This window comes from Sminthopsis crassicaudata, chromosome 4 (genome assembly GCF_048593235.1).
Source record: "Sminthopsis crassicaudata isolate SCR6 chromosome 4, ASM4859323v1, whole genome shotgun sequence".
In the NCBI taxonomy this organism is placed as follows: Eukaryota; Metazoa; Chordata; class Mammalia; order Dasyuromorphia; family Dasyuridae; genus Sminthopsis; species Sminthopsis crassicaudata.
In genome coordinates, this window is record NC_133620.1 from 265,032,897 (window position 1) to 265,046,747 (window position 13,851).

The window sequence follows — 13,851 nt, forward strand, 5'->3', positions numbered from 1 at the left end:
CCTAGGGTCACACACCTAGAAAGCATCTGAGTAAGATGGATCTTCCGGACTCCTGGCCCATTACTCTATCCATCTCAGAAATCATCAAAGCTTAAAAATCAGGTCTTGATTTGTTGCTTTGTTGGTTGTTTTGATTTAAGAAAGTTATAATGAAAATATTAATTAATCAGATTAATCTTAAAAGTGTATTCAGCATACATTCTTCTACACTTTCCCCCCAATCAGTTGCTAAACTTACTGGCACACCATTGTAATCAATTGTAGGACCTACTTAGCAACTGACTTTCTCAGTCAACACTTTCTATTCTGTGCAACAATTTCCTTGTCAAAATGTAATCTATTTAAAGGCAGTAAACTATTACCCTTTTGCCTTTGTTTCTGTGTAGTTTAACAGAGCTCCTGGCATAAAGTCAGTACTTAATAAATGCTTGCTGTTTGATTGATTTCCTGATGCTGTCATCTCTTCTTTACTACCTTCTATTGATCTTCTATTGAACCACAAAGCCCAGAGAAGTATTCAGTTCTTGGGAAGCTCCTGACTTCAAGTTTATAATTTCTAGAGCACTGATCCTCTCCTTATTTTGTCAAAATATTTGAAAGAGAACATTGCAAAATCATCTTTATCAGTAGGTAATAATATTTACTAATTTGATGACAATGTGAAAATTCTACAACTTTTAAGTACTTGGGACATAATGTTTTGTCATTTAGAGTTAATAGAGGCATTAATGCTATAGTCTAATCTCTTCCACTTTACATATAAAGAAACTGAGATCTACAGAAATTAACCCAAGGTCTCACACTTTAGGTCCAGAGTCAGAAATAAAGCTAATTGCTTTGGTTTCTCAGTCATGATTTACTTATACAAGACAATTTTGTCACCAGAGCCCTTGGCACTATTAAATGATTCACATTAGGAAGGGTTGCAATTCTACTTCTATATTCTTAACTGGGAGCTAGGATCCCATAACTAAATGAGTTGATTGCAAAAGAATTATTTATTATCAATACACATTTGATTTGTATACTTATTTTATATACCTATGTACCCAGGGTCATATAAAAATTTCTCTGGTGGAAAAGGACTATAAGTAGAAAAAGTTTAAGAAGCCCTGGACTATAGATATTAAAAAAAGAGGTAGTATCATCTTTAGGCACTAGGTGGCACAGGGGATACTATTGAGCCTAGAATCAGGAAGACATTTCTGAGAGTTCAAGTCTGGGCCTAGATATTACATGGGGGAGTCTGGACAAGTTGCTTAGCCCTGTTTGTCTCAGTTTCCTCATCTGAAAAATGGGCTGAAGAAGTAAATGGCAAACTACTTTATTATTTTTGCCCTGAAAACCCCAAACAGGGCCATGAAAATTCAGACATAGCTGAACAAGATTACCACCTTCTTTTCTGCTAAGCCCTAAGGACCAGGGGACCTTTCCATGTGACTTAAAGCTGAAACTTTCCATATGTGTTGTCTCTCTCTGTAGAATGTGATCTACATGAGAGAAGGGATTGTATTTCTATTCTATTTGTGTCTCTAGTGCTTAGTACAGAGCTTTGCCCCATAATTAGTGCATTACGCACTAATGAATGAATGTTTCATTTATTCATTCTACTTTCACTTCAAAAATTAAAAACTCCAAAGAACACATTTCCTTATAATGACAGATAAATGATATATATTCATAAAATCATTGATTTATAATTAGAAGGTGCCTCTGAAGTTCTTTAGTCCAATGCCCTTCTTTTGTAGATGAAGAAAATGGAAACATATAGAGAACTTGTGATTTGGCAGTAACTAATACACTTCATAAATGCTTCCTGACAGATTGATTATCTTAGAAAGTTGCACAAGTAGTAAGTATGAGAGTCTAGGTTTGTATTCAGGTCCACTGCTCTTTCTATTTTTCAAAGGCTATCTTTGATGCTTTTTACAATGGAGCTTCCTATTGTTATGTCTTAAATAAGAATTGGTGCATTATTAGCACTCAGAAGAGGTCATCACCAATAGTTTCCAAATTAGAAAGCTGTTTTAAATAACAATTTGAGTCATATTTTATTCACATCTAGCATCACTTCCCTGTGAAATCACCTTTTGCTTACTAATGAAATTTTCAGATAAACAATCATTCTTAAATTTTAAAGCAGCAATTAGAAATGGACAATCATCAATATTTTATAATAATAATAATGCTTTTCCACCCTTTTCCAATAGTTCAGGAATATATGTTACGTAAACTTTTATTTGCAATTTCAACTATTCTCTTTGCAATTTTAGAAGGACTGCTTGAAGACTTTGAATTTTTTACTTTGATAGCCTGAGGCAACAGGACAACATATCTAAATAAGGTTAAATTCAACCTTTCCTCACTTTATTTTATCTTTCGGTCATTAATTTTTGTTAAATTAGAAATAATGAAGTGTAAATCAGGTTTGACAGAAGAAATTGGAAATTTTTTTTTCTTTCTTCTTGAAAATAAGAGAATAGTCATGTATTTTGTTTTTGTCAAAAATCTCCTATATTTTACTCTACCATGAATTGTAGAATCCATCACAAAATGGCTAAAAAATTACTGAGGGAAATGGTGGTGTTAACCTGAAGGAAAAAAATCATTAATGTTGATGTATTTCATTCAATTTTAAACATATAACTTTTTTTTTTCTTTTGTGGAAAAGGGGAAGATGGAAGGATTCTATGTGCCTTTGAGTCAAAACATTTATTTTAAAAATACTTTTTTTCTTCCCTTCTGATCCATTTTTCTAAATAAAGGATATGAGTTGTTGGGATTTTTTTATTTTTTTTTTTCTGAGTAAAGACGACCCCTTTGGCGTATTTTCTTTTCAAACGTGAAATGAGGTGGAAAATCCTCATTTCACGACAGGAAGGACAAATATTGACACAAAGTTAATATTTGTCAGAACCCTGGAAGCAACCTGAGTATTTTAAAACACACATCCACAGAGTAATAGACACATACACACACACACACACACACACACACACACACATACACACACACACACACTCACACACACACCTATTTTCAGTTGATTTTTCTAAGGTTTCCAGTCTTGGGAAAGGAGAATAAAATGTAATGTATATCTCAGGCTTGTGAGGTTAGAGATGTACACAAAAACAGTGCTCATGCGCACATGCTCACAAACAAAAATACAACCTGTTTAATCTAATTTCCTCCATTTGGAAAAGAGTTTCTGGACTTTATCACTGTTATTGTCCATCTTGAATGCAAATAGCATATGTCAAGTCAATATTCACTGGTCACTCAGTATTTATTAAGTCCTGTCCACTCTGTCCTTTTTTGAGAGGGAAGGCCTGAGGGCACCTGGGCTGCTGCCCCCTCACAGGCTGTGTCACTTATCTATTCACATTGATTATGAGAGTCAGCTGTGGCCAGACCTAGGCTTCCCCCCCCCTTCTTCTTCTTGGCCCCTCTTACAAGCACCCCTGCCTGGATTTTCATGAGGAAATAATCAGATTAGGCCTTCAGCGGTGAGTTCATATGGAGTTCTTCTTTCTCCAGTGTGCTACTAACTGAATAAACGTGTTTGGTGGTAAATTGTAAATGACATTATGATTACCAAGGCCAGCATGGGTTTCATTTAAAAGTGATCAGAATTGCAGACCACAGAAATTGTGACTGGCAGATAAGACCATTTAGGGAGGTAGGAAAAGAAAAGATATAAACAAGAGGAAGAGAATTGGCTACAACTATCTGGATTCAACCTCCCCCCCCAAAAAAAAAGAGGAAGGAGAAAAAAGAAAGAAACTCTAAAAGGTGATGGAGGAGTTGAAAAACTAGTCAGAGAAAAAGACAAATATCAGTGGGAGCTCTGGTGGAGATGTTGCTTTAGAGATTGAACTATAATAGTCAGGTTGTATAGTTTGCTCTTCTTTCAGTATATGTCACCTATATCCTACCAATGTAAAGAAGAGTTTCTGGGCATTTGAGTTGAAGTTAAATACATCGCTCAAGCAGGTTCTTTTTTTTTTTTCCTTTCTAATTAACTCTTAAGAGGAAAAAGGCAAATGGAACTTTAAAAGATGTTAGTATTTCTGTTTAGCATTGGGAAAACTTTCTTTAAGACTAGAGAAAGACTGATTTGTAATATGATTACTATTATATCTTATTTACATAAACTTGGTCAATAATTTATTGCTTGATGTTTATGTCCAGATAATTCAAGTTTAAATAAACTGTACAACAAATATACCTAGATGCTTGAGATTAAATTGGAAGGAATATTAGATAATAACTCATATCCTTCATTTAGTAGTTCTTTTCTTGTTTGGAGAAGATTGTACATTTAGTGTTTTTGATATTGGAAGGAATTCCCATAATGAGAATTCCTCCATGGTGATTGAATATATATATATATATATATATATATATCTCCCCTTTTTTCTGAGAGAGTGCTAAGGAAGATATAAAAACTGTATTTTTCACTATTTCTATCATCTATATAATTATAGAATTTAAATGTTTCATGCTCTTTAACTTAGGGTTATCAGTACTACGCTCATATCCCAAAGAGATCAAAGAAATAGGAAAGGATTAATTTCATTCTAAAGTATTTATAACATCTCTGTTCATATATACAAATGTGTATTGATAAAGAATTGTAAACTAAAGTAATGCCCATTAATTAAGGAATAGATGAACTAATTATGGTATAGGAATGTAATGGAATGCTTTTGTGCCATAAGAATTGATATAAAAGATAATTTCATACAGTCCTGTAGAGAATTTTCTGAACTGATTCAGAGTGAAGTAAGCAGAACCAGTAAAACATGAAAAAAATACAAAAAATGCCTAACTATGTTTTAAGAAAAATGATGGTAAAACATATTGACTACCACTTGACATAGATGGGATGGATTCAGGATAATAATAGCTTATTATCTTTTTTTTTATGCCAGGTATATATAGAGAAGACGAAAAATGTACCTATAGACCATGGATGCAAGGCTATGTCTGCAAACAGATGAACTATGCACTTCTGATTCTTGACAGAATTACCATTGCTCCAGGGATGAAAAATCTATCTCCAGTGATTTCAGTGACAAATGGTTTTGTGGAAACCTTCAGTAGTGTAGCTGCTTATCCCTCCTGCTCTGATTTTTTATCTATACCAGCTTTCTATTCTGTTTTACCAACAAACTCAGTCACCAAAATTTGCTTTGTGAATTGGACTCCCCAAGCAATGCGTTTTTATCTTAGTGGGAGTGAAAAGTCCTCTAAAGTTCTGGCTATATTCTACCCTGAGCTTCAGAGTCCTCAGGTTTTCTTCCGTGGAAATTTTATCCCACCTACTCCAGTTCTATCAGACTCTTGGCAAGAGAGTGGGGCTATTGGCACTAACCACTTCAGTTTCATGGATAATCTGTTGTATATCCTTCTACGAGGGGATGAGCCTGTTGAAGTGCATTCTGTAGTTTCTATCCATGTAGCCTTTACGGTGACATTATCAATCACAATGGAAGGCTGGGAACTAGCCATTCAGCAAAGATTGGCTCATTTCTTACAGGTTGGCCCAGAGAATATAAGAATTGTTCATATAATACTAGGTGGTGAATGGACCTTAAAGACCATTGCAGATGTTGTGGCCAAAAGGAAACACCACTGCCCGACTGAGACCCTTTGTACTAGTTGCCAAAGAATGGTTCAGCATAGAAGGCTCAAAAGGAAGTTGAAACCATGGATCCCACCACCAACTGATTCAGAAACCAATTCAAAAGTGGTGGTCACTGAAATTGGTGATATATCAGCTATAGGAAGTGTCAAAGTGACTCCATCCTTATCCATTAACACACTGCAGTGTTTGGCTCGCCACATTATCACTGCTCAACAGACTGGGGAACTGCAAGAAGCCTTGGATATGCCAATTGAGGCCCTGATGATTAGTCAGTCAGCTGGAGTAGTTACTTCTGGGTAAGTGTTTGTTGAAGTAAAAGCTGTGGCCATGGATTTTGCTAGCAAATTCAGTCAAGGCTTATTGGTCTCATAATTACAGATGGGGAAACTGAGGTACTGAAAAGTTAAACTAATTGCCCTGCATCACACAAATAAAATCATACTTTAAAGTCAGAATGAGAATTCAGATTATTAGCCAAGTTTTCATTCACAATCCTATAATTTTTTGTGTATATACTTTATTCATAATTAATTATCCTTAGGTTCTCAAGAAAAATGTGAAAAAAATCAATTTTTGGATTTTCTAATTTTCAAATAAGTTGACTAAATCAGAGAAGGTTTTGAATGAGTCACACACACACACACACACACACACACACACACACACACACATGTTCTCATTGTAAATAGGTAGTGAAGTGGATAGAGTGCTGAACCTGCAGTTAGGATGACCTGAGTTCAAATTTAGCCTCACATACTTGCTAGCAAATCACTTATTCCATTTGGCCTCAGTTTTCTCATCTATAAAATGGGGAGTATGATAGTATCCCCCTTCCAGGGTTTTTCTAAGAAACCAAATGAGAAAATCATGGTAAAGCACTTAAAACCGTGCTTGGTATATAGAAAGTATTATAGAAATGTTCATTATTATTATTATTATTATTATTACTATCATAATCATTATTTTATAGACTTGTTATAAATAATGTTTGTATAAATATGTCCCTTTTTCTTTTTATTAAATTTTAGCATAAAATCTTAAATTTGAATTTCTATATCAAAAGACATAGTTAGATTGTGTATCTAACTGAATATTGCTTTAATTTATTTCAACATTTTTGCATTAGTGAAGATTATATGTGGAACAAAATTAGCCCTAGTGTGGACAAATAAGTCAGCATCCTACGGTTAATACATATGGCCTGCAAGGCTTTGCATCCATGTGTAGCAAGAGCTGAGGACCCCTCAAGAAAGACACAGGAAAGTTAAAAACAAACAAACAAACTCCAGGGTGGTCAAAAAGACATTGTGAGGAATGGTAGCAATCATAACAACACTGAAGCACTTAGACTGCTACAGTTCAGGCACAAAGGTCCCCAAGGTTCTTAGCATTTGGCCCTGAGATGCCAGAGAAGCCTCTGAAGAACCTGAACTCTGAACCTTAAAGATCTGGGGGGTAGGGGCGCTAATCCTGGGAAGTGGATGTTATCACAGGAACCCAGGGGACCCAGCAGGAAAGAACACAGCAGGGGGAAGGGCCTGGCTTGACACTAAATCCCAGTTCAGCAACTAAGGCTGAAGAGATTAGTGATTAGTATATCAAAATAGATGCCAGATATCATATGCATACATGTACATAGTTATAGGTAAATATTAGGGGTGTGTGTATGACATATATATATGTACATACATATATATATATATACATAGATAAAGTATATTATATTTACATACATACATATATACTGTGTAAACATGTTACTGAGTAGCATATAAAATACCATTTACTATATATGTATATGTGTGTATGTGTACATGCATTTAAGATAACTTCCAAAGAAGAAGTAATTAACTATAAAAACTGCTAGCAAAAACTCAAGGGAAAAGATGAATTTTCTACAAGGACTACAAAACCACCTAGAAGAAATGAAGCAAAAGATTAAAAAAAAAAAAAAAAAAAAAAAGCTCTGAGTCGAAGGATAGATTACTTAGAACATAAAGTAATAAACCTTACCCAAGTAATGTCCCTGAAACTAAAACAAATCAAACAAAAATCATTGACCTCCTGAGATATATGTGTGTGTATATTACATATGCATATATGTTTGTGTATGTATATTTAAACAAAATTAAAAGATTAGAACAAATATAACATATCTAACATCAGAATCAAGTGACCTGGAAATAGGTCAAAAAGAGATGATTTAAAAATCACAGACCTCTCTGAAAACCATAATACAAAAAGGAGAATACTACTGGGAAGGGAATAGCCTCCAGCAAAGCAAACTTTCTAATCCTGAAGGAGTGATTAAGTGTGTGTGTGGTAGGAGAGAAAATCTAAGAAGCTGAAAGAAGGTACCATATATAAGCATTCATATATGTGTATATGTGATATATAAATGTATACAAAAATACATATTATCATTATACATATACACATGTTAGCACAAAGCAAAAATTTATTTAAAAGGAGGTTTCATCTTTTTGTTGTTGCTATTTTCAGTTTCCCTTCATAATTCCATTTGGGGTTTCTTGTCAAATGTACTAAAATGATTTGCTATTTCCTTCACCAGCTCATTTTAGAGATGAGGAAACTGAGGAAAACAGGGTTAAATGACTTGTCCAGAATCACATAGTTATTAATTATCTGAGGCTGGATTTAAACTCAGAAAGATGAGTATTCCTGACTCCAGACTTGGCACTCTATCCACTGTACTACCTAAGCTACCTTTTCCCATCCTTTACAAAATGAAAAGGGAAAAAAATATAGAACAATGTTTTAAAATAGACAAATACTTTTTATTTCCTGAGAGCTTAGGCTCATTTTGCAAATAAATAAAACCACATAAAAATATCTTTCAAACACTCATAGTCCCAAAAACAAAACTTTATCAATCACTAAGAACTCTTAGAATTTCTATTCATTCTTTCTAAAGATGACATATGCAGTTAGAAAAACGCACATATATTTATAAGTAACCTGATGATTTGCAACAGCCTGGTTTTCTTTCTAGTTATTTATTTGTAATGAAAAACATACTTGTTTTTATGTTTTTATTGGCTGTGGAAAAGCATAGCAAAGGCTCAATGTACAACAATCTTTAAATACTAATTTTTTTTTCAACAATGTGGTTGTACAAATATACAATAGTACATATCCTAGCAGCAATTAGAAAATTTCCCTCATTTTATGGCAAATACAACTTTTAGGTATTGATCTTTAAAAGGTCAAATTCAAAAATCTGTGAGATAATTACATTATTTCAAAATTTATAAACAATAATCTGTCAATTACTTTCTTAGAAACCGAACTAGGGTAAAACTTTTTTCATTTAGTTTCAGTCTTAAGGGAGATCTGAAACAGTGATAGTAAGCATTTCACACACACCCTAACAGAAGATTATAACTTGACTCTAACAAAGTAATGTCATTTTAGTTGCCTTTAAGAATAAAGGACAATAATTAACAACCAATCAACAGAAGGCTGTGTACTATGAACTGAAGACATCTCCTCTGATATAGGTGCTCTCATTCAATCTATCTATTTATATCTTCTGGATCATTTCTTACTTTCTTGTTGTTTCAAAAACGGATTGATTTCTCTTACATATTCATATGGAAGCTAAGTTTCTCAGTGGATAGACCTATGTCCCTAGTAGAGTAAGGAAGATGTTAGTTCAAATCCTGCCTCAGATGCTTACAAACTGTGTGAACCTGAACAAATTATTTAATCTCTGTTTGCCTTAATACACTGGAGAAAAAAATGGGAAACCACTCTATTATTTATTCTACGAAAGCTCCATTGACTGTATGGTCCATGGGGACACAGCCAAATAAAAACTAAGAAATGGAAATTCAATTTCCTATATGGAATTGTTGTGAATATGGAAAATGCTCACGTATTTATGTCTACACACACATATATATATACATATTTATACATCTATATCTTTCATACATTATCTATCTTCTGTCACCTAGACAGAAAGATAGAGATATTTATCTCTGTCTATGTGAGAGAAAAATACGTCTTTATGAAACTCATCATCACTATTATATACACTGTATACACACACACACACACACACACACACACACACACACACTTATTCTAGCAGGAGACTGAGAGCAATGTATCAAATAATTAGGAGAACCAAGAAAAGCATCTTCATGAAAACCAAGGAAAAGTATCCAATAAAGGAAGGTTGTTGCCTGTGACACATGTTATAGAGAGATCAAGAAGAAGGAAGATTTAAGAAAGTCATTAGATTTGGGGATTTAGAGATCATTAGAAAATTTAGGGTGTCATTTCAGTATATTAGACAGAGAAGAAAATATGTTTTTATTGGCTCTTGAAAAGCATTGCAAAGGCTCAATGGAGAATAATCTTTAAATAATGATTTTTTTTCAACAATGTGATTGTACAATAGTACATATCCTTTCAGTAATTAGAAACTTTGCCTCATTTTATGGTAAATACAACTTTTAGGTATTAATCTTTAAAAGGTCAAATCAAAACATTAGCAGAAAAAAATTGGGGCAAGAGATTTGCAGGAATAGAGGACACAATGAGTGTCATATACAATGTAGGCTCCATAAAGACAGAGACTGTTTCACTTTTGTCTTTGTATTTCCAAGACCTATAGGGCACCATGTTTGACACTTAGTAGAGTCCTAATAAATTCTCATTGATTTGTTGATTGATCCATTGAAATGTCACTTGAACTGAATAAATGAGTGAATGAAAGGCTCCTTTCTAGATCTAGTTTACAAAGTCCCTTTCTCATATCCCTATTTGGAAAAAAAGTGATGCTAAATAAATTAAAATAAGCACTCTTCCTGAACATCATATTTTCCCATCCATTCCTCTATCTATCTATATCTCTCATAAAGCTACCTGTTTTCTATCACAGACCAGTGTTCCTCAAACTTTTTAAATAGGGGGCCAGTTCACTGTCCCTCAGACTATGGGAAAGCGAACTATAGTAAAAACAAAAACTCATACTCTTTCTCTGCCCCTCAGCCCATTTGCCATAACCCTGAGGGCTGCATAAACATCTTGAGGGTCGCATAAACGTCTTCAGGACCGCATCTGGACCTCGGGCCATAGTTTGAGAACCCCTGAGTCCTAAACAGAAATATAGAGATACTTATCTATATCTATATATCTGTCTGGATAAGAAAATACAAACATTATGAAACTCATCATCCTTACTAAATAAATAAATGGCATATGTCTCTGGATATTAGGTCCACTATCTCTTTATTGATAAAACCAAACAAAACAAGGTTAAATAATATTTAGGACCTGGAATACTTTACTAAAAGCATTTTGGATATTGAGCATCCTATTCAATTAGGCTGGACCTTTTTCTCATCTCATTGGTGTTGCTGTTAATAAATAATCAATTAATATTTAATGGGCATTAATTACTTTTATGCTAACATCTCCAATGGATCCAATATTCAATACAGGAGAGGAATCTTTAGTTCTGTTTAGTTCTGTTCAAATACATTATTGAATACTGTGCCACAAAAGTATCTACCTAAAGGGATGATGAAACAATTTGTTTCCTAATCTACTAAACTGAGGTAATTGAGTGTCTTGCCTATCATACATTAAAGGACTAATACAATTTATCACTTAAATGATGATAAAACTCAAGGCATCTTGATAGGAACTGGGATTAGAAAGCTAAAAAAAAAAAATGGCAATTCCTACCCTCAGGGCTCTTGTAATTTATAGGTTTATGACACTCACACAAATAAAAGTAGTACAAATAGATTGTTATAAGTGTTAAGAGATAAAGACAATATACTCTAGAAAATCTTGAAGAAGGGGAAGAATCACTGAAGGATTTAGAAAAGACTTCTTGGAGAAGGGAAAGAATTCCAAGTACCTGACAAACTATAAATACTTATACTTGCTGGTTTATTGATTCCATGCAAGGAGATGGCCTAAATAGAAATGGAAAGGGGGAAAGATGAGTTTAGGAAACAATTGCTAGTATAGTTTACAATTTTTCAAGTATCATGAATCATTTTTTAAGATCAAAAAATTTACAGACTTCAATATTCATAGTTGCATTCATTATGTATATTTTGCTATAGCTCAATAAAAATCAGGTATAAACATGGTTCAAATATACGTTTCTGCCCCCCACTTTTGCAATAAATCATTTCACACAAACCTTGGGATTTGCTGGTCAGAGTATGAGAATCATTGAACTAGAACAGAAACTGTGTAATAAAAATATAAAAATAATCAAAATATAGTACTTTAACATGCTTTTTCACACATTATATCACTGATTGTCACAACAGCCTCATGGGATATGTGCTATTATTATCTTAGGAAACTGAGGCTGAGAAAGATTAAGTGATTAACTAGGGTCACACAGCTAATAAATGTCTGAGGGAAATAGTATGCAAGAAGTCTGAAAAAATAAATTAGAACCAGACTATGAGGAAGGAATGAAGGAAGGAAGGGAGGAAAGGGAGGAAGGAAGGAAGGAAGGGAGAGAGAGAGGGAGGGAATGAGGGAAGGAGGGAGAGAAAAAAGAAGAGATAGTTAGAAGCAGATAGGCAAGTAGAAAAAGGGACAAACTGATACAGAGACATACACATATCGAAGCAGTATGACATAATGTGTAAAGGACAAGTCTCAAATCCAGAAATTCCTACTTTCTCATATGAAATGGCTACATTATTATAGATATGGTAACTTAACCTTTGAGTCAACTATTTAAGTATAGATCTTCAAATTCTACATATCAATAAAATCACAGGAATTCAGATACACACACCTATCTATATACACACATATACCTATGTATGATATATGTTTATAATTACTTATATATGTACATATATGTATATGTCTCTCTATGTATTATATATATATATATATACATGTATATATATATGTATATGTGGATATATAGCTATCAAGAGTAATTGACTTGGCGTCAAGAAGACATGCTCAAATACTGCTTTAGCAAGTGTGACCCTGGTCAAGCCACTTAACTCTGTTTGCTTGTTTCTTCTTCTATAAAATGATATGTATTGCCAATCAATCTTTGCAAGGAAAACCCCAAATGGGATTACAAAGAATCAGACAGAATTGAAAATGATTAAACAATGCACTATTACCTATGTTCCAGGATTGTTGTGAGTTCAAAAAAAAAAAAGATAATGTTACACAGCTGTGAACAACAGTAAACCTACAAGGAAGAAAAAAAAAAAAAAAAAAAAAAAAAAAAGATGGGCAGCTCTGAACACAATGTATAGTATAAGAAAATACAACTTGAAATAAAAACTTATTGTGTTATATGTTGAATCCTCTCATGGTCTGCTGCACACATGGCAATTTTTAAATTTTTCTATAGTTATTTAAATTTTAAATGAATAAGTGAATTTTAAAAGGAATATCAGTAAAGCACTTTGCAAAAACACTACTTGTCAGATATTAATTCTACGTATATTTTCTATGTATGTATGTATATGTAAGTAAATGTGCATGTACTACACATACACAAACACATACAAACAAGTAAGTCTCAAAAATTATCCATAGTCCAAATTATAAAATTTGATTGGATATAGGTTTCACTTCAATTGTGATTAAACTTACACCTTCCTCAGCCTCATTTCTTTTTCATATAGCCCAAGGTCATAGGGGGATCCTAAGTCTATAGACTCTCAATGAGATGATAATTTGAAAAATGAAGAGTTGGATAACCTTCTTAAATTTTAGGAGGAGTTTTCCCCTGCTTCCCTATAGTCCTCCAGTCACAGGGGCAAAGGCAATTAACTGAGGATACTGTTTAAGTGTGAATAAGCTTTTTTTGGGATGGGGTGTAATGAGAAAGGTGGAGTCAAATCCAAAGATTACAGAAATAAAAAAGACAAGAAGAGTTTTAACAGATAGAAATAGCTAATAATAGAGATGGTGCAAATGCACAACACATTATTTTATTAATAGGTTATGGCTTCCATATCATTATTTACATTTATTGGCTACCATCTGTCATAGGCATTTTGAACTCACTCTTGACTTTGACATTTGTGATGTAATAAGATACTAACTTTTGTAAATCATATCATCTACTTTCTGTGGTTAGAATATCTTCCCTGTCCCATTTCTTTCCATGTATATAAAATCTAGGTGGTGGATCTAGGCACATGAAGTAATATTTTGAG

At 33.5% G+C, this 13,851-nt stretch overlaps 1 protein-coding gene across 1 annotated transcript in view; it reads left to right on the top strand.

Annotated features, from left to right (window-relative positions):
* PKHD1 (PKHD1 ciliary IPT domain containing fibrocystin/polyductin) overlaps positions 1-13,851 on the top strand; it is a 645,163-nt gene that overhangs the window by 572,247 nt on the left and 59,065 nt on the right. The window contains 1 exon segment of the mRNA XM_074264713.1: positions 4,935-5,946. Coding sequence (XP_074120814.1) covers positions 4,935-5,946 — 1,012 coding nt within the window.